The sequence below is a fragment of the Salvelinus fontinalis genome, chromosome 14 (genome assembly GCF_029448725.1).
Source record: "Salvelinus fontinalis isolate EN_2023a chromosome 14, ASM2944872v1, whole genome shotgun sequence".
Lineage (NCBI taxonomy): Eukaryota > Metazoa > Chordata > Actinopteri > Salmoniformes > Salmonidae > Salvelinus > Salvelinus fontinalis.
This window is the reverse complement of record NC_074678.1, coordinates 2,725,248-2,747,538: the sequence shown is the minus strand read 5'-3', so window position 1 is coordinate 2,747,538 and position 22,291 is coordinate 2,725,248. Positions and strand designations below refer to the sequence as shown.

At 43.0% G+C, this 22,291-nt stretch overlaps 1 protein-coding gene across 2 annotated transcripts; it reads right to left on the bottom strand.

The window, feature by feature from the left end:
- Positions 1–1,552: 1,552 nt before the first annotated feature.
- LOC129869390 (prothymosin alpha-A-like) lies at positions 1,553–6,105 on the bottom strand. 2 transcript variants are annotated; one of them, XM_055943755.1, is made up of 5 exons: positions 5,933–6,105; positions 3,318–3,389; positions 2,921–3,008; positions 2,617–2,708; positions 1,553–2,473 (listed from the first exon to the last, which is right to left on the bottom strand). In XM_055943755.1, the coding sequence occupies exons 1-5, from the start codon at positions 5,972–5,974 to the stop codon at positions 2,432–2,434; spliced, it is 336 nt and encodes a 111-aa protein (XP_055799730.1). In that variant the 5' UTR covers positions 5,975–6,105; the 3' UTR covers positions 1,553–2,431. The 2 variants fall into 2 exon arrangements, with proteins under 2 accessions (XP_055799730.1, XP_055799731.1); XM_055943756.1 differs by having other exon boundaries at positions 2,921–3,005.
- Between the last annotated feature and the right edge of the window lie 16,186 nt (positions 6,106–22,291).

The following is a 22,291-nucleotide window of genomic DNA, read 5'->3' as shown; positions in this document are numbered from 1 at the left end:
CCCCACAGGAAAACCACAGAACCAAGAGCTGCTTTCACCGTTTCCACTCTGAAGCGCCTCAGACATGTGACAGGAAGCAGTTGTCTGTCCGTTTATATCCCACCGTAAACAGTTACCACTTGAAACACAACCAACATGACTCTGACACGTTGAAGGCAATGGGGTGTTGGAATACTCAGTTCTTTCATATTATGTATTTTGGATGTGATTATGTACACCATATATACAAAAGTATGTGGACAACCCTTAAAATTAGTGGATTTGGCTATTTCAGCCACACCCATTGCTGACAGTTGTTTAAAATGTTGTACAAACAATGCAATCTCCATAGACAAACCTTTTCAGTAGAATGGCCTTACTGAAGTGCTCAGTGACTTTCAATGTGGCACCGTCATAGGATGCCACCTTTCCAACAAGTGAGTTTGTCAAATGTCTGCCCTGCTAGAGCTGCCCCAGTTTGGTGGATGCCAGGAGAACGCTACAAGCCCAAATGCATAGTGCCAACTGTAAAGTTTGGTGGAGGAGGAATAATGGTCTGGGGTTGTTTTTCATGGTTCGGGCCCCTTATTTCCAGTGAAGGGAAATCTTAACACTACAACATACAATGACATTCTAGATGATTCTGTGCTTCCAACTTTGTGGCAACAGTTTGGGGAAGGCCCTTTCCTGTTTCAGCATGACAATGCCCCCGTGCACAAAGCGAGGTCTAAACAGAAATGGTTTGTCGAGATCAGTGTGGAAGAACTTGACTGGCCTGCACAGAGACCTGACCTCAACCTTATTGAACACCTTTGGGATGAATTGGAACGCCGACTGCGAGCCAGGCCTAATCGCTCCAATATAAGTGACCAACCTCACTAATGCTCTTGTGGCTGAATGCAAGTAAATCCATGCAGCAATATTTCAACATCTAGTGGAAAGACTTCCCAGAAGAGTGGAGGCTGTTATAGCAGCAAAATGAGGACCAACTCTATGTTAATGCCCATGATTTTGGAATGAGCAAGTGTCCACATACTTTTGGTCATGTGATGTAGCTGGTAAGGGAGAACAATAAAGTTGTATTATGTGTGTTTGGGATTATTATTATTTAAACATGAGGTAATTGATTGTTGTAATTATATGGAAGTTTACATTTTGAGCAGATTAATAGCTACAGTACTTTTTTTTCATTTCTAATCATCAATGTCAAATGAAATGACGCTGAGTCCATTGGGCTAATAATAGTTCTCAATTATGTCCCTGGTTATGTCTGTCACGTTCCTGACCTGGTTTCTCTTGTTTTGTATTTATTTAATATGGTCAGGGCGTGAGTTGTGTGGTCTATGTGTTGTTTTCTATGTTGGGGTTTTGTGCGTTCGGCCTGGTATGATTCTCAATCAGAGGCAGCTGTCAGACGAAGAGGAGGAAATCAGCCTTAACAATGTCCTAGAAATTATAACCCATAAGAGAATGCAGCCGTTGTGGTGTTGGCCAATTAGCACTCCTCGTATATTTGTATTGGTGTGTTTCACTGTATTTGGTGTTAAAATAATTGTTTATCGGAAGGAAAGGATTCACTCAGGTAAATTTATTAAATGCAATATAATTTACCAGATCTTGAAGTCTTTATAGCATGAATAATTTACAATGATGTACAGTTCTAACAGCTCAATAAAACACATGAACAGCATATCTGAAAAGGATACTTTTATAGATTATAGAGCCAAAAGCTGTATGATGATGTTCCTAGTTGAGGAGGTCGACTGTAACATAACATTATGAAGTCTCATCTACGACGGGTCAAAAAAAACGGAAGAAAAATTCAACAACAAAAAAAAACTAATCAGAAGTGCTCACAAACTAAAATTCTGGTTTATTGTCTTACAACAAATTCACACGTACATTGAACAGGCCACAACAGACAGCAATTTAAACGACATAAAAGAAAAGAAACCTCTTTTCTTTGGCCTTGCCATCTCATACAAACCAACTACGTATGGTACAACTAAAGTACAAATACAAAGTTACTGGAATGCTTTAAATTTAATTGTTTTCTGAAATTTGTACAAGTTTATGTTGAGATAACATGACATGGTCAAACCACAAGTAAAGTCTATTTCATAGAGAAGCATCAACTCCAAAGCACCGTTTGGTAACCAGAGATCACTGTCGAAAAAATGGCTGACCTCCTAACAATATGTACAAAAATATAAAATGTAAATAAAAATACAAACAAATTCTCCTTTTAAAGTACTGTATCTTGTTAAGAAGGTAGAACTTTGAAGTCTTGGGTATTCTAAAAAATTTGCAGTTGGGTGTGTGTGTACACGGACGTTGGGTGTGTGTACACGGACGTTGGACTCTACTTGATGATGACCACAGTTTCCCTCCAAAACGCTCGGTGGTCTAGGAGAGAGGTTACAGGGGCTTCCAGCGGGTTGAAACACAACTCTTAATCATCATCGGTTTTCTGCTTCTTCGTTCCAACATCCTCCTGTAAAGATAAAGCCAAGATAAGATTAGTTATTTCCATTTAAAACAACATTGTAGAAATATGTTTTGTTTGATTTGAAAATTAAATACAAAACACATACAATAAGTGTAAATTCAAGTCATGGATTGAAGTTGTTATATTACCTCATCATCATCATCATCGTCATCATCATCTTCCGCCGCCCTCTTGCCTGCGCGACCCTCGACCTCATCGTCATCTTCATCATCTTCGTCGCCTACAGAGACAGAGATAGAGAGGGAGACGGGTTTAGATTATTGTAGTTATGGCGTCTAACAGATAGAGGGCGCTCCAAGAAAACAATTCCCCAGGCGATCTGCCTCAGTACATTAGCCGCAAATAGACAGCACTGCCACTAGGTGCATATGTCAACATGAAATGGATACTCTATCATCATACATAATGTTGTTGAGAGACCGGACCACTTACCCTCAACATCCTCTTCCTCATCCTCCTCCTCTCCCACATCCTCCTCCTCGTCTACATCCTCTACATCTCCATTCTCCTCAGCCTCCTTCTGGAAAACAACACAATGCATCAAATACATAGAATCTGTTTGTCTCCAGGGGGAAAGTCCATGTTGAATGACAGACTGTATTTATTTAGGAGTGAGGGTAATAACCAGGTAATATCTTATTTGTAATAAAAATGAAAGAAAACATGACTTGTCCTCATGGATGTATTTCTACAAATACTTTTTTATAAGGACAATGAAGAAGACAGGTGAGGACAGGTAGAGAGTAACTGATTGCCATATGAGCCCATCTTTACGGTAAAGTGGTGAAATGGGTCAATTAAAGGTAAAGTGTTAAAGGTGAAGTCTTACAGCTTTTTTCCCATTGGCTGGGGCATCTTTTCCATTTTCTGCCTCCTCAACAAGCTTCTTCTCTTTCAGGTCCTGGGGGAAAGTGAAAATGAGAGAATATGTTTGACTTACATGCTTTGTGGCACATGGTGGTTCAAATATATATCACAGGCCCATCCAATCAAGATTTTATGGCTTAAGATTTATTTATAGAGTTGGTTGTCGTTTTAAAGACTTCTAAACGAGCGGGAACAAAAATGTTTTCACACCCCCGCCCACCTACCCCCTTCCCTCCCTCCACCCTCGCCTAAACTTGTAAAGCATGCTTTCGTTTTTCCTTTGAAAGGTGACACTTTGATCCTAACCTTCTATTGGTTGCTTTTCTTCTCTACACCCCGCCTACTTTTGGAGCTCTAATAGAAGTGTTGCAACCTGACACCAGTATGGAGTTGCGAACAAAGAGCATTGTAGTTCAGTCAAGGACTCATATAATGGGGCTCTATGAAGACACGCCCGGAAAAAGACTACAATTCCCATTGCACCCTAGTAGGTTATTCAGCCAATAAGAGCCTCTAAACGAACGCTACCAGAAGGAGGCTGACTAAATTAACTCCAGGGAAAGGAGACAATAAGACAATAGCGCCTAGAAGGGATATGCGATTCATCGACTTTCCATTCTGTAAATGAAGACAATAAGGTTCCTAATCAATCAAAACCATTCTGATTGGGTGTTGGTGTTGTATCAAGGGTCTTTATGATAAGATCAGGCTATGTTCAGGCCTATTCACTTGAAGGACAAAGGCACATTTTTTTCGCCAATAGCCTTTTTTAGTGCCCAAGAAATAAAATATAGATGTTCTAAGTCTCGTTCGTTTTAACCTATTCATTTGAGGAAATCTCTATTGATGAATTAGTTTGAGTAATGCTGAGCCTATAAGCCGGTTAGAAGCTACATCTCCCCTGTACCCGCCTCCTTTCAACATCACCTTTACGTGCCAATATTCTATTCTATAGCTATAGGCAACAACGCACAGCGATGGAAAATAAGTATCATTTTTAACCTGTAGGCTAACAGGCAGACATCAACATACTCGATTTTTTTTTATTACCTGGGGTTCGTTTGAACAGCGTATGGTGAGCTTATGGCAAGGGATAAAAGATAAGTAACCGCAAAAACGCAATTCAGCGCGCAATTGGTTCAGCAGGTCGAGGCTCTGAGCAGCGCTTTGCAATGTTTAATGAAAAACGATGCCTTCAAGATGCAATGCTAGTTTATCGTGAACGCTCACCCCACGACCCCCCCCCCCCCCCATCTCTCTCTTTCTCTCTCTGAATAGGGTTACGCCGTGAAGGAACCAAAGAGAGAGAGGGAGAGAATGAACACTTTCACAGTTCAACTTTTCGCTCACACACGTCCTACACTGGGTTTTCATATCGGCATTACGCGGCGCCAATGCCCGCATATATACTCACCTAGTTCCATTTATCACAAGCTACCGCTGGAAGAAAGTCAACATTTATTTTTCTCTCTAAAGACAAGCAAAGGAAATACTGTCTGTCCGCGCTTTTTTTCATAGAAAGAATGTCTAAATCTAAGATAATATCCAAACAAATAACCCAAGAACAGAAGCTGTTCCAAATCACACACAGGCACATCATTTGGTTTACAAGCCAACTGATGCTGTTAGACGGGAGACTCCGGAGCTCGCGGTGAGGCTCCGTCACATTGCGCACAGACAGACTGGTGGAACGAAGTGAACACGCCGCCGGATTTATCCATGTCAATACAGCCGTGAATCACTGATCATAAACACGCAGCTAGAAGACGGGAATCGCTATCCCCACTCCATTTACAGTTATGCAAAATAATTACTCCCGTAGTTTACTCATCTCGTACTCAGGTCGGGTATAATTTTCATGTTGGTTCCGTTATTAATCCTTTACGCGCAATTTAAATCGATTTCACCACATTCTGAATTCTAAAAGGCGCGAGGCTTTTATGTCCGAATCATTCCCCATAAACTTCCACATCAATATCATATACTCAATGAAAACAGCCTCCAAAAACAATGGGATCTATTCAAGTAGCAAGTTATGACAGACCCGGTGCGCGGTACGAATTTGACGAATGGATCAATCAATTGCAGACTCGACCAGCAAATACAATGAAGCCTATAAAATGAGAAGTATACAAAGCGAATTCATCAACACGATGAAGCAGAAGTGTGTGTATGTGAATGAGTTCTTCAAACGAGCTTCAAATCCGTGCTCAACTGAACAGACACGGTAGTATAAACAAAGAAACGCGCGCAGACTTGTACTCTGGGCAATAAAAGCATCGCTGCTTGCTGTTAATGTTTCAGTAGACCAGTGAGCGCAACTTCGGCGTACTCATTGTTAGGCTACATTTTTATCTAATATCATAGGTCTCCAAAAAAAGTGATTTCATTCCTACATCCGCAACAGAAGCCTTATCCAAAACCAGTTAGATTTGATGAAACTCGGATAAACACTTGTTCCAGTTTCCTATAGTTGTTCTCCATTCAAAATATTCCGTCCGGAATAGATTTGAATGAAAGAAAGTGTCGAAATTGTAATTTATCCATCACTCAGGTCACAAATTGCCCTCCACTTACCTTGGCAGAGATCTCCTTCTTGTCGACTTTTGTGTCAGCCATGTTTCTGTTTTAGCCTAATGTAACAAATGTTATAGGGGATCAGAAAAAATAATGATACGATCCACTCAGTCCCACCACTGTAAAAGAAAAAAAAGACTTATAGTGCCAGTGGCAACCTGGCCCGACCGGGGAGCCTTTAATATAGAGTTGTGGGCGGAGTCGAGGCACGGCCAGTGCGTTATGATTGGTCCATAATTTGGACAATGTCTAGCACTGATTGGTCCGAGGGGAACAATGGACAGTATTTTCAGAGAGGCGCGCACGCCCCCTAATCAGCCTCTCCGAATCATTGCAGTGACGAGTGGCTGGCCGTCCCCGCGCGGGGATTGATGACCCGCATAGCATACTTTCTGTCAACACAACACAAGATTAAACTTGTCAAAGTGGACAATTCTCGCGTCAGGACGTAATTCAAGCCGAATTTCAATTACAAACCCCACATAAATCCAAATGTGGACTGACTATTGCATTTGGCAACATGTAACACACACACATCCGTAGTTGTTACATGTAACCGTATCACTTGTAGTCTATCCTCATCAATCACCATGTTGTTCAAGGTTTATTACATTAGGTGCTGCTTGACCTTGCATGCACTTTCATTTAACTGCTAGTCTAGTTGGCTAAAATACAAATATTTAAATTCTGTATAATGAACTAATGTAAGGAAGAAATGTAACAACTTCAAATGGAAAAACTGGATGCAATGATTTAAAAGATCTTCAATGGCTTGTTGCGGCATTTAGAGAACGAAGCCTAGGCTATCTCTAGTTTACACACGACAGACTGACAGATAGCTCCCCTCTCCTCCTCCCCCTTTAGAGCAGCCCCTCCCCCCTCCCCCCTCCCTCTCTCTGCACCCCCCTTTTCCATCGGCCCCCTCCCCCTCTTTTAGCTCTCTCTCACTCGCGCTCTCTCTGGGAGCCGTAATGCGCTTGCGCCATGTGCGGCGGGTAGAAGCGTCCATTTTCCGGCTCAGCCACCATTGTGTGGATGAGTGAAGGTCGACGCCACAGAGAAACAATTTACGAGATGTGTAGAGCATTTCTGAAAGATGTGTAGAGCGTTTCTGTTGGAGGATGAATTGTTTAGAAATAGCATCTCAATCGTAAAATATAATACTAGGCTTCTTTACGCACATATTTTATGGACACTGCGCAGAAATTAGCCATAACAAAAGGACTCAAAAAAAGAAATAAAATAAGACAGAAGCTTCCACATTGTCAGAAAATACGTGCAATAGTGTTGCCTAGTGATTCTTTTTACGCATGAGTGCACCATTGAGGTAGAAGGAGAGACTTACCTCACCAAAATGGCTTTTTCCAAGAGCCATATGTCGTCGTGATTGTGAAAGAACTAACCTCATTGGTAGATGAACTGGAGCAAACATAAACCTGACGCTTTGCGCCCATGGATTGGATAATCTGACTGTCAATCAAACGTAGTACTCCACTAGAGTTGTTTTCAAAACCTGGAGAGTGGATTTCAAACAAATAAAAACAACTCAGTACCGAAGAGCAGAAAGTCACTAGATGATATGTTGTTAAAGAATTATTTTGAATAAAGAATGTATTTTAACATGGCCTACATAGACACGCTGTTAATGAAGGATTTTGATTACATTTAAAACATTTAAAAAATAGCCTATTTAGACAGTTGGGCACAACGCTGTATGATCCCACGAACACATGGCACTGATGTCAGTAGAGTTATCAGCTCTGCAGTTGTACTTTGGCCAGATGTATTAGACAGTTACCCAAAACATTTTACACTTGTTATTTTCAGATGGGAATAAAAAAAATATTTAAAAAACATGATGGAAAAAAGTTACATGTTTTGTGTTGTGTTAATAACAAAAAATATTCAACATTTGCCAAAAGTCTGACTGGTTGTTTGCAATATTGTTGTGTAGACTAATGTGTATGCGTTCACTAATCAAAACAAGAATGTGTTAACTTTGTAATGAGCTGTAGGGTAGCTGTGGCTGTCTAAGGCTGCAATGTGTTACAGTGCGTTGTAGCAGTGAAAACCTCTATTCCTCACGAGGCCCCAATGGACTCGACATGCTGTGACCTGCAGAGGAGGTCCAGACCTGCATGCTAACCTGTGTGTTGTCCTGTTATACAGATTGTATCTTATCTCACACAGGCACATACACTACATGACCAAAATTAAGTGGACACCTGCTCATCAAACATCTCATTCCAAAATTGTGGGCATTATTATGGAGTCGCCCCCCCCCCCTGCTGCAATAACAGCCTCCACTCTTCTGGGAAGGCTTTCCACTAGATGTTGGAACATTGCTGCGGGGACTTGCTTCCAATTCAGCCACAAGAGCATTAGTGAGGTCGGGCACTGATGTTGGGCGATTAGGCCTGGCTCGCAGTTGGTGTTCCAATCCATCTCAAAGGTGTTCGGTGGGGTTGAGGTCAGGGCTCTGTGCAGACAAGTTCTTCCACCCCAATCTCGACAAACAATTTCTGTATGGACCTTTGTGCACGGGGGCATTGTCATGCTGAAACAGGAAATGGCCTTCCCCAAACTGTTGCCACAAAGTTGGAAGCACAGAATGTGATTGCATGTTGTGGCAATACGTTTTCCCTTCACTGGAACTAAGGGGCCCAAACCATGAAAAACAGCCCAGACCATTTTTCCTCTTCCACCAAACTTTACAGTTGGCACTATGCACTATTACAGTTCTCCTGGCATCCGCCAAACCCAGATTCACCTGTCGGACTGCCAGATGGTGAAGCGTGATTCATCACTCCAGATAACGTGTTTCCACTGCTCCAGAGTCCGATGGCGGTGAGTTTACACCACCCCAGCCGACGCTCCCCTCCTCTCTTCTCTCTTCTCCTCTCCCCTCCTCTCTTCTCTCCTCTCCCCTCCTCTCTCCTCTCTTCTCCTCTCCTCTCTCCTCTCTTCTCCCCTCCTCTCTCCTCTCTTCTCCTCTCCCCTCCTCTCTCCTCTCTTCTCCCCTCCTCTCTCCTCTCTTCTCCTCTCCCCTCCTCTCTCCTCTCTTCTCCTCTCCGCTCCTCTCTCCTCTCTTCTCCTCTCCCCTCCTCTCTCCTCTCTTCTCCCCTCCTCTCTCCTCTCTTCTCCTCTCCCCTCCTCTCTCCTCTCTTCTCCTCTCCCCTCCTCTCTCCTCTCTTCTCCTCTCCCCTCCTCTCTCCTCTCTTCTCCTCTCCCCTCCTCTCTCCTCTCTTCTCCCCTCCTCTCTCCTCTCTTCTCCTCTCCGCTCTTCTATCCTCTCTTCTCCTCTCCCCTCCTCTCTCCTCTCTTCTCCCCTCCTCTCTTCTCTCTTCTCCTCTCTCCTCTCTTCTTCTCTCCCCTCCTCTCTCCTCTCTTCTCCTCTCCCCTCTCTCCTCTCTTCTCCTCTCCGCTCTTCTATCCTCTCTTCTTCTCTCCCCTCCTCTCTCCTCTCTTCTCTTCTCCTCTCCCCTCCTCTCTCCTCTCTTCTCCCCTCCTCTCTCCTCTCTTCTCCTCTCCGCTCTTCTATCCTCTCTTCTCCTCTCCCCTCCTCTCTCCTCTCTTCTCCTCTCCGCTCTTCTGTCCTCTCTTCTCCTCTCTCCTCTCTTCTTCTCTCCGCTCTTCTATCCTCTCTTCTCCTCTCCCCTCCTCTCTCCTCTCTTCTCCTCTCCGCTCTTCTATCCTCTCTTCTCCTCTCCCCTCCTCTCTCCTCTTTTCTCCTCTCCGCTCTTCTATCCTCTCTTCTCCTCTCCCCTCCTCTCTCCTCTCTTCTCCTCTCCACTCTTCTATCCTCTCTACTCCTCTCCCCTCCTCTCTCCTCTCTTCTCCTCTCCGCTCTTCTATCCTCTCTTTTCCTCTCCCCTCCTCTCTCCTCTCTTCTCCTCTCCCCTCCTCTCTCCTCTCTTCTCCTCTCCCCTCCTCTCTCCTCTCTTCTCCTCTCCGCTCTTCTCTCCTCTCTTCTCCTCTCCCCTCCTCTCTCCTCTCTTCTCCTCTCCCCTCCTCTCCCCTCTCTTCTCCTCTCCCCTCCTCTCTCCTCTCTTCTCCTCTCCGCTCTTCTATCCTCTCTTCTTCTCTCCCCTCCTCTCTCCTCTCTTCTCCTCTCCCCTCCTCTCCCCTCTCTTCTCCTCTCCCCTCCTCTCTCCTCTCTTCTCCTCTCCCCTCTCTTCTCCTCTCCCCTCCTCTCTCCTCTCTTCTCCTCTCCCCTCCTCTCTCCTCTCTTCTCCTCTCCGCTCTTCTATCCTCTTTTCTCCTCTCCCCTCCTCTCTCCTCTCTTCTCCTCTCCGCTCTTCTATCCTCTCTTCTCCTCTCCCCTCCTCTCTCCTCTCTTCTCCTCTCCGCTCTTCTATCCTCTCTTCTCCTCTCTCCTCTCTTCTTCTCTCCGCTCTTCTATCCTCTCTTCTCCTCTCCCCTCCTCTCTCCGCTCTTCTCCTCTCCGCTCTTCTATCCTCTCTTCTCCTCTCCCCTCCTCTCTCCTCTCTTCTCCTCTCCGCTCTTCTATCCTCTCTTCTCCTCTCCCCTCCTCTCTCCTCTCTTCTCCTCTCCACTCTTCTATCCTCTCTACTCCTCTCCCCTCCTCTCTCCTCTCTTCTCCTCTCCGCTCTTCTATCCTCTCTTTTCCTCTCCCCTCCTCTCTCCTCTCTTCTCCTCTCCCCTCCTCTCTCCTCTCTTCTCCTCTCCCCTCCTCTCTCCTCTCTTCTCCTCTCCGCTCTTCTATCCTCTCTTCTCCTCTCCCCTCCTCTCTCCTCTCTTCTCCTCTCCCCTCCTCTCCCCTCTCTTCTCCTCTCCCATCCTCTCTCCTCTCTTCTCCTCTCCGCTCTTCTATCCTCTCTTCTTCTCTCCCCTCCTCTCTCCTCTCTTCACCTCTCCCCTCCTCTCCCCTCTCTTCTCCTCTCCCCTCCTCTCTCCTCTCTTCTCCTCTCCCCTCCTCTCTCCTCTCTTCTCCTCTCCGCTCTTCTATCCTCTTTTCTCCTCTCCCCTCCTCTCTCCTCTCTTCTCCTCTCCGCTCTTCTATCCTCTCTTCTCCTCTCCCCTCCTCTCTCCTCTCCGCTCTTCTATCCTCTCTTCTCCTCTCCCCTCCTCTCTCCTCTCTTCTCCTCTCCGCTCTTCTATCCTCTCTTCTTCTCTCCCCTCCTCTCTCCTCTCTTCTCCCTCTAGTGGAGCACTCAAGACATTGGAGGAGGTCCTCAAACAGATGGGAGAATAAATGATTGACCCGAAAAATGTGAGTTCTTACTTTGCTACCATATCGTTTTATTTAGGTATTTACAAAGCATGTTAAAATACTATTTTGGGCAAGCAGAATCTGCAAAGGTATTCTCACCTATACAGCATTGCTCAACATAATTGTAGCTGTTTGTGTTCTGAAGCAGTATTGGGTTTGATATGTTCAATCATTTCTGGGGACTCTTGAAATTGTACTGTTGGAAATTATGGCCAGATGTATTAAAATATAATAACATCCGGCTGAAAAGGAGAAAAACTTTTTATTTTATTTGTCTCCAAGCGGTAATTGTTGCTGAGTGTGACTATGCAGACAACAACAACAACAAACAAGCCATCAACAAGAGATGACATAATGAATACTCCACACAGCCTAAATCATATAGATTAACAGCACACTGTATACAACACACAAACAACAGATTAGGAAGTGCTGACATTGTTCTCTGTCTACATGTGTAACAGCAGCTGTACAGGCTGCCTTGATCAGAATAGTCTTCTGAAGAAACGTGACCGTGGAAACACCTACAACAACAAAAATGCCTATTGTTTATGTGATCATTAATAATATATCAGAATAGTTCTATGTAGTTCTGGCTAGTTAGTGGACATTGTCCATTATTACTCTTTATGTGTTCTGTTAATGAGATGGATGAGAATCAATTGGACTGCAGTTCAACACACACCCAGCACACACCCCGCACACACACTCCCTCCACTTCCATTCAGCAATAGTTAGTGCAGCCATTTAGCATCTAGCTTTTCGTAATTAATTATTGTTCCAGGTTGTCAATTCATTGCTCGGAGGCTCACGCAGCAACACTGCTCTCTTTGTTTAAGAGTAATGTGAAATCATGGAATTACTTTGTTATTGAGTCATGTGAAATTATGGAATTACTGCCTTCTCTATCCCTTACTAACTAACTATTTATCTCTCTCTCTCTCTCTCTCTCTCTCTCTCTCTCTCTCTCTCTCTCTCTCTCTCTCTCTCTCTCTCTCTCTCTCTCTCTCTCTCTCTCTCTCTCTCTCTCTCTCTCTCTCTCTCTCTCTCTCTCTCTCTCTCTCTCTCTCTCTCTCCTGTCTCTACTCTCTCTCTCTCTCTCTCTCTCTCTCTCTCTCTCTCTCTCCATTCTCTACTCTCTCTCCTCTCTCTCCTGTCTTTACTCTCTCTCCTCTCTCTCCTCTCTCTACTCTCTCTCTCCTCTCTCTCCTCTCTCCTCTCTCTCTCCTCTCTCTACCCTCTCTCTCTCCCCTCTCTCTCTCCTCTCTCTCTCCTCTCTCCTATTCATGCACAGGGACGCAGATGTAGTTGCAGGGTACAGTGAAATTCTTAAGTTCTGACGTCCAACAGTGCAGGTGTGAAATAAACAATAAAAAATAATATATACATGTTGACTGTGATAATGATAAATATAAATGTCCAATGGATAGTGGGCATGCTAATTGTCCGTTGGGGGGGGGTGAGAAAAATGAAATGTCCATAAGGGGAGTAATGGTGGCTATTCAGCATGATAAATATGCTGGGGGCAGGGTAAATGTCCGTTTGGGGGGGGGGGGGTCTGGAGGGTCAGGGGGGGAGCAGGTAGCTGACTAGTGGTGGCTGTTCAGCAGCCTGCTGGTCTGGGGGGTAGAAGCTATTGGCAGCCCGACAGTATGCTCTCAATGGTGTTCTTGTAGAACATTGTGAGAGCCCTCGTGGACGGGCCACATTTCTTCAGCATCCTGAGGTAGAAGAGTCGCTGTCATGCCTTCTTTACCACGGTGTCTCTGTGTTGAGGTAATGTTGCCTACCTTCACCAACTGGGGGAGGCCTGTCAGGAAGTCCAGGACCCAGTTGCATAGGGAGGAGCTCAGTCCCAGGGCTGTGAGCTTTGTGGTGAGCTTAAAGGACACTATGATATTGAAGACTCAAATAGCCGACCAATCATCCTGTTATCAACCCATAGTAAACTTTTGGAAAAAATTGTGTTTCTGACTAGACATAATGCTATTTTTACAGTAAACAAATTGACAACAAACTTTCATCATGCTTATAGAGAAGGACATTCAACACACAAATGACTGATGATTGGCTAAGAGAATTGATGATATAAAGATTGTGGGGGCTGTTTTGTTAGACTTTAGGGCAGCTTTTGACATTATTGATCATAATCTGCTGCTGGCAAAACGAATGTGTTATGGCTTTACACCTCCTGCTATATTGTGGATAAAGAGTTACTTGTCTAACAGAATACAGAGGGTGTTCTTTAATGGAAGCCATTCCAACATAATCCAGGTAGAATCAGGAATTCCACAAGGCAGCTGTCTAGGCCCATTACTTTTTTCAATCTTTACTAATGATTGCCACTGGCTTTGAGTAAAGCCAGTGTGTCTATGTATGCGGATGACTCAACACTATACACGTCAGCTACTACAGCGACTGAAATGACTACAACACTTAACAAAGAGTTGCAGTTAGTTTCAGAGTGGGTGGCAAGGAATAAGTTATTGTCACGCCCTGACCGTAGATTGCTTTGTATGTTTCTATTTTTAGTTTGGTCAGGGTGTGATGTGGGTGGGTATTCTATGTCTGGGTATTCTATGTTGTAGGTCTAGGTTTTCTGTTTCTGTGTGTTTGGCCTGGTGTGGTTCCCAATCAGAGGCAGCTGTCTTTTGTTGTCTCTGATTGGGAGCCATATTTAGGTAGCCTGTTTTCCATTGTGTGTTGCAGGTGGTTATTTTCCGTTTCAGTGTTTGCACCATACGGGACTGTTTTGGTTGTTTGTTTGTACTTTTGTTATTTTGTTCAGTGTTCTGTGGATTTATTAATTATCTCATTATGGACACTTACCATGCTGCACATTGGTCCGATCCTTGCTACTCCTCCTCAGACGAAGAGGAAATCCGTTACAGTTATTTCTAAATATTTCTAAAACTAAAAGCATTGTATTTAAGACAAATCATTCACTATATACCCTAAACCTCAACTAAATATTGTAATAAATAATGTGGAAATTGTAGCAAGTTGAGGTGACTAAACTGCTTGGAGTAACCCTGGATTGTAAACTGTCATGGTCAAAACATGTTGATACAACAGTAGCTAAGATGGGGAGAAGTCTGTCTATAATAAAGCGCTGCTCTGCCTTTGAAACAACACTATCAACAAGGCAGGTCCTACAGGCCCTGGTTTTGTCGCACCTGGACTACTGTTCAGTCGTGTGGTCGGGTGCCACAAAGAGGGACCTCGGAAAATTACAATTGGCTCAGAACAGGGCAGCATGGCTGGCCCTTGGATGTATACAGAGAGCTAATATTAATAATATGCATGTCAATCTCTCCTGGCTGAAAGTGGAGGAGAGATTGACTTCATCACTACTTGTATTTATGAGAGATATTGACATGTTGAATGCACCGAGCTGTCTGTCTAAACTACTGGCGCACAGCTCGGACACGCATGAATACCCCACAAGACATGCCACAAGAGGTCTCTTCACAGTCCCCAAGTCCAGAACAGACTATGGAAGGTGCACAGTACTAAATAGAGCCATGACTACATGGAACTCTACTCCACATCAAGTAAATTATGCAAGCAATAAAATTGGATAAAAAAAGATTATAAAACACCTTATGGAACAGCGGGGACTGTGAAGCGACACAAACATAGGCGCATAAATACACACACACACACACACACACCCACACACACACACACACACACACACACACACACACACACACACACACACACACACACACACACACACACACACACACACACACACACACACACACACACACACACACACACACACACACACACACACACACACACACACACACGATAGCATACGCATTATACACATGGATTTGGATTTTGTACTGTATATATGTGGTAGTGGTGGAGTAGGGGCCTGTGGGCACACAGTCTGAATGTATAGTAATGTTTTTAAAATTGTATAAATTGCCTTAATTTTGCTGGACCTCAGGAAGAGTAGCTGCTGCCTTGGCAGGAACAAATGGGGATCCATAATAAACCCCAGGAAGAGTAGCTGCTGCCTTGGCAGGAACTAATGGGGATCCATAATAAATACAATTACAAATACATGTGCATTCCTCTTGTCCAGGTGGGTGAGGACAGTGTGCAGGGCAATTGCGATTACGTCATCCGTGGATCTGTCGGGGGGGGGGGGGGGGAGAACTGGAGAAGGTTGAGTGTGTCGGGGACGGAGGAGGTGATAAGGTCTTTGACTAGCCCCTCGAAGCCCTTCATGATGAGGGAAGTGAGTGCTACTGGTCGGTAGTCATTCAGTTCAGTTACTTTCCCTTTCTTGGACACAGGGATGATAGTGGACATCATGAAGCAGGTGGGGATAACGGCCTGAGCTAGAGAGATATTGAAAATGTCAGAAAACACAACAGCTAGCTGGTCTGCACATGCTCTGGGGGCGCGGCTAGGGATCACTCTGCCCACAAAGCACATATCTGCTCCTTCCAGGATTATGAGTTACTGTGTGCAGCCTCACTATCACAACCTGCTGCTCTAGAGGAGATGAGCTGTAGCATAGCTAGCTTTGATAAAGAGACAGGACAGTAAACCATCAGGGAGATGAGCTGTAGCGTAGCTAGCTTTGATAAAGAGACAGGACAGTAAACCATCAGGGAGATGAGCTGTAGCATAGCTAGCTTTGATAAAGAGACAGGACAGTAAACCATCAGGGTGTTGAGCCTGTAGCGTAGCTAGCTTTGATAAAGAGACGGGACAGTAAACCATCAGGGTGTTGAGCCTGTAGCATAGCTAGCTTTGATAAAGAGACAGGACAGTAAACCATCAGGGTGTTGAGCCTGTAGCGTAGCTAGCTTTGATAAAGAGACGGGACAGTAAACCATCAGGGTGTTGAGCCTGTAGCGTAGCTAGCTTTGATAAAGAGACAGGACAGTAAACCATCAGGGAGTTGAGCCTGTAGCGTAGCTAGCTTTGATAAAGAGACAGGACAGTAAACAATCAGGGAGTTGAGCCTGTAGCATAGCTAGCTTTGATAAAGAGACAGGACAGTAAACCATCAGGGAGATGAGCTGTAGCATAGCTAGCTTTGATAAAGAGACGGGACAGTAAACCATCAGGGAGATGAGCCTGTAGCGTAGCTAGCTTTGATAAAGAGACAGGACAGTAAACCATGATTTGGGCTGCCGAGTGGCACAGCGGTCTAAGGCACTGTATCTCAGTGCTAGATGCGTGACTACAGACCCTGGTTTGATTCCAGGCTGTGTCACAACTGGCTGTGATTGGGAGTCTCATATTGCGGTGCACAATTGGCCCAGCGTCGTCCGGGGTAGGCTGTCATTGTAAATAAGAATTTGTTCTTTAAAAATATATATTTAGCCTTTATTTAACTAGACAAGTAGGTTAAAAACAAACTCTTCTTTACAACGACGGCCTACCGGGGAACAGTGGGTTAACTGCCTTGTTCAGGAGCAGAACGACAGATTTTTTACTTTGTCAGCTCAGGGATTAGATCCAGCAACCTTTCGGTTACTGGCCCAACGCTCTAACAACCAGGCTACCTGCCATCAGTTCTTAACTGACTTGCCTAGTTAAATAAAGGTTAAATTAAATAAATAAAATAAAAACATCAAGAGACAGGACATTACCATGATAAAGAGATAAAAAAGTAAACCATGATAAAGAGATAAGACAGTAAACCATGATCAAGAGATAAGACAGTAAACCATGATCAAGAGATAAGACAGTAAACCATGATCAAGAGATAAGACAGTAAACCATGATCAAGAGACAGGACAGTAAACCATGATCAAGAGACAGGACAGTAAACCATGATAAAGAGATAAGACGGTAAACCATGATCAAGAGATAAAACAGTAAACCATGATGAAGAGGCAGGACAGTAAACCATGATCAAGAGACAGGACAGTAAACCATGATAAAGAGATAAGACGGTAAACCATGATAAGAGACAGGACAGTAAACCATGATAAAATGATAAGGCAGTAAACCATGAGAAAGAGACAGGACAGTAAACCATGATAAAGAGATAAGACAGTAAACCATGATGAGAGACAGGACAGTAAACCATGATAGGAGACAGGACAGTAAACCATGATAAAGAGATAAGACAATAAACCATGATCAGAGACAGGACAGTAAACCGTGATAAAGAGACAGGACAGTAAACCATGATAAGAGACAGGACAGTAAACCATGATAAGAGACAGAACAGTAAATCATGATAGGAGACAGGACAGTAAACCATGATAAAGAGATAAGACAGTAAACCATGATCAGAGACAGGACAGTAAACCATGATAAAGAGATAAGAGAGTAAACCATGATGAAGAGATAGGACAGTCAACCATGATAGGAGACAGGACAGTAAACCATGATAAGAGATAAGACAGTAAACCATGATAAAGAGATAAGACAGTAAACCATAATCAAGAGATAAGAGAGTAAACCATGATAAAATGATAAGGCAGTAAACCATGAGAAAGAGACAGGACAGTAAACCATGATAAAATGATAAGGCAGTAAACCATGACAAGAGACAGGAGAGTAAACCATGATAAGAGACAGGACAGTAAACCATGATAAAATTATAAGGCAGTAAACCATGATGAGAGACAGGACAGTAAACCGTGATGAAGAGGCAGGACAGTAAACCATGATAAGAGACAGGACAGTTAGCCATGATGAAGAGACAGGACAGTAAACCATGATAAGGAGATAAGACAGTAAACCATGATAAGAGACAGGACAGTAAACCACGATGAAGAGACAGGACAGTAAACCAGGATGACGAGACAGGACAGTAAACCATGATAAGAGACAGGACAGTAAACCATGATAAAGGGACAGGACAGTAAATTACGATAAAGAGACAGGACAGTAAACCAGGATGAAGAGACAGGACAGTAAACCATGATAAGAGACAAAACAGTAAACCATGATAATAGACAGGACAGTAAACCATGATAAAGAGATAAGACAGTAAACCATGATGAAGAGATAAGACAGTAAACCATGATAAGACACAGGACAGTAAACCATGATAAGAGACAGGACAGTAAACCATGATAAGACACAGGACAGTAAACCATGATAAGACACAGGACAGTAAACCATGATAAGACACAGGACAGTAAACCATGATAAGACACAGGACAGTAAACCATGATAAGACACAGGACAGTAAACCATGATAAGAGATAGGACAGTCAACCATGATAAGAGACAGGACAGTAAACCATGATAAAAGATAAGACAGTAAACCATGATAAAGAGATAAGACAGTAAACCATAATCAAGATATAAGACAGTAAACCATGATGAAGAGAAAGGACAGTCAGCCATGATAAGAGACAGGCCAGGAAACCATGATGAAGAGGCAGGACAGTAAACCATGATAAAGAGACAGGACAGTAAACCATGATGAGAGACAGGACAGTAAACCATGATAGGGGACAGGACAGTAAACCATGATAAAGAGATAAGACAGTAAACCATGATCAGAGACAGGACAGTAAACCGTGATAAAGAGACAGGACAGTAAACCATGATAAGAGACAGGACAGTAAACCATGATAAGAGACAGAACAGTAAATCATGATGAAGAGATAGGACAGTCAACCATGATAGGAGACAGGACAGTAAACCATGATAAGAGATAAGACAGTAAACCATGATAAAGAGATAAGACAGTAAACCATAATCAAGAGATAAGAGAGTAAACCATGATAAAATGATAAGGCAGTAAACCATGAGAAAGAGACAGGACAGTAAACCATGATAAAATGATAAGGCAGTAAACCATGACAAGAGACAGGAGAGTAAACCATGATAAGAGACAGGACAGTAAACCGTGATGAAGAGGCAGGACAGTAAACCATGATAAGAGACAGGACAGTTAGCCATGATGAAGAGACAGGACAGTAAACCATGATAAGGAGATAAGACAGTAAACCATGATAAGAGACAGGACAGTAAACCACGATGAAGAGACAGGACAGTAAACCAGGATGACGAGACAGGACAGTAAACCATGATAAGAGACAGGACAGTAAACCATGATAAAGGGACAGGACAGTAAATTACGATAAAGAGACAGGACAGTAAACCAGGATGAAGAGATAGGAAAGTAAACCATGATAAGAGACAAAACAGTAAACCATGATAATAGACAGGACAGTAAACCATGATAAAGAGATAAGACAGTAAACCATGATGAAGAGATAAGACAGTAAACCATGGTAAGACACAGGACAGTAAACCATGATAAGAGACAGGACAGTAAACCATGATAAGACACAGGACAGTAAACCATGATAAGACACAGGACAGTAAACCATGATAAGACACAGGACAGTAAACCATGATAAGACACAGGACAGTAAACCATGATAAGACACAGGACAGTAAACCATGATAAGACACAGGACAGTAAACCATGATAAGAGATAGGACAGTCAACCATGATAAGAGGCAGGACAGTAAACCATGATAAAAGATAAGACAGTAAACCATGATAAAGAGATAAGACAGTAAACCATAATCAAGATATAAGACAGTAAACCATGATGAAGAGAAAGGACAGTCAGCCATGATAAGAGACAGGCCAGGAAACCATGATGAAGAGGCAGGACAGTAAACCATGATAAGAGACAGGACAGTAAACCATGATAAAGAGACAGGACAGTAAACCATGATAAGAGACAGGACAGTAAACCATGATAAAGAGATAAGACAGTAAACCATGATAAGAGACAGGACAGTAAACCATGATGAAGAGACAGGATAGTAAACCATGATGAAGAGACAGGACAGTAAATCATGATAAGAGACAGGACAGTAAACTGTGATGAAGAGGCAGGACAGAAAACCATGATAAAGAGATAAGAGAGTTAGCCATGATGAAGAGACAGGACAGTAAACCATGATAAGGAGATAAGACAGTAAACCATGATAAGAGACAGGACAGTAAACCACGATGAAGAGACAGGACAGTAAACCAGGATGACGAGACAGGACAGTAAACCATGATAAGAGACAGGACAGTAAACCATGATGAAGGGACAGGACAGTAAATTACGATAAAGAGACAGGACAGTAAACCATGATAAGAGACAGAACAGTAAATCATGATAGGAGACAGGACAGTAAACCATGATAAAGAGATAAGACAGTAAACCATGATCAGAGACAGGACAGTAAACCATGATAAAGAGATAAGAAAGTAAACCATGATGAAGAGATAGGACAGTCAACCATGATAGGAGACAGGACAGTAAACCATGATAAGAGATAAGACAGTAAACCATGATAAAGAGATAAGACAGTAAACCATAATCAAGAGATAAGAGAGTAAACCATGATAAAATGATAAGGCAGTAAACCATGAGAAAGAGACAGGACAGTAAACCATGATAAAATGATAAGGCAGTAAACCATGACAAGAGACAGGAGAGTAAACCATGATAAGAGACAGGACAGTAAACCGTGATGAAGAGGCAGGACAGTAAACCATGATAAGAGACAGGACAGTTAGCCATGATGAAGAGACAGGACAGTAAACCATGATAAGGAGATAAGACAGTAAACCATGATAAGAGACAGGACAGTAAACCACGATGAAGAGACAGGACAGTAAACCAGGATGACGAGACAGGACAGTAAACCATGATAAGAGACAGGACAGTAAACCATGATAAAGGGACAGGACAGTAAATTACGATAAAGAGACAGGACAGTAAACCAGGATGAAGAGATAGGAAAGTAAACCATGATAAGAGACAAAACAGTAAACCATGATAATAGACAGGACAGTAAACCATGATAAAGAGATAAGACAGTAAACCATGATGAAGAGATAAGACAGTAAACCATGGTAAGACACAGGACAGTAAACCATGATAAGAGACAGGACAGTAAACCATGATAAGACACAGGACAGTAAACCATGATAAGACACAGGACAGTAAACCATGATAAGACACAGGACAGTAAACCATGATAAGACACAGGACAGTAAACCATGATAAGACACAGGACAGTAAACCATGATAAGAGATAGGACAGTCAACCATGATAAGAGGCAGGACAGTAAACCATGATAAAAGATAAGACAGTAAACCATGATAAAGAGATAAGACAGTAAACCATAATCAAGATATAAGACAGTAAACCATGATGAAGAGAAAGGACAGTCAGCCATGATAAGAGACAGGCCAGGAAACCATGATGAAGAGGCAGGACAGTAAACCATGATAAGAGACAGGACAGTAAACCATGATAAAGAGACAGGACAGTAAACCATGATAAGAGACAGGACAGTAAACCATGATAAAGAGATAAGACAGTAAACCATGATAAGAGACAGGACAGTAAACCATGATGAAGAGACAGGATAGTAAACCATGATGAAGAGACAGGACAGTAAATCATGATAAGAGACAGGACAGTAAACTGTGATGAAGAGGCAGGACAGAAAACCATGATAAAGAGATAAGAGAGTTAGCCATGATGAAGAGACAGGACAGTAAACCATGATAAGGAGATAAGACAGTAAACCATGATAAGAGACAGGACAGTAAACCACGATGAAGAGACAGGACAGTAAACCAGGATGACGAGACAGGACAGTAAACCATGATAAGAGACAGGACAGTAAACCATGATGAAGGGACAGGACAGTAAATTACGATAAAGAGACAGGACAGTAAACCAGGATGAAGAGACAGGAAAGTAAACCATGATAAGAGACAGAACAGTAAAACATGATAATAGACAGGACAGTAAACCATGATAAAGAGATAAGACAGTAAACCATGATGAAGAGATAAGACAGTAAACCATGATAAGACACAGGACAGTAAACCATGATAAGAGACAGGACAGTAAACCATGATAAGACACAGGACAGTAAACCATGATAAGACACAGGACAGTAAACCATGATAAGACACAGGACAGTAAACCATGATAAGACACAGGACAGTAAACCATGATAAGACACAGGACAGTAAACCATGATAAGAGATAGGACAGTCAACCATGATAAGAGACAGGACAGTAAACCATGATAAAAGATAAGACAGTAAACCATGATAAAGAGATAAGACAGTAAACCATAATCAAGA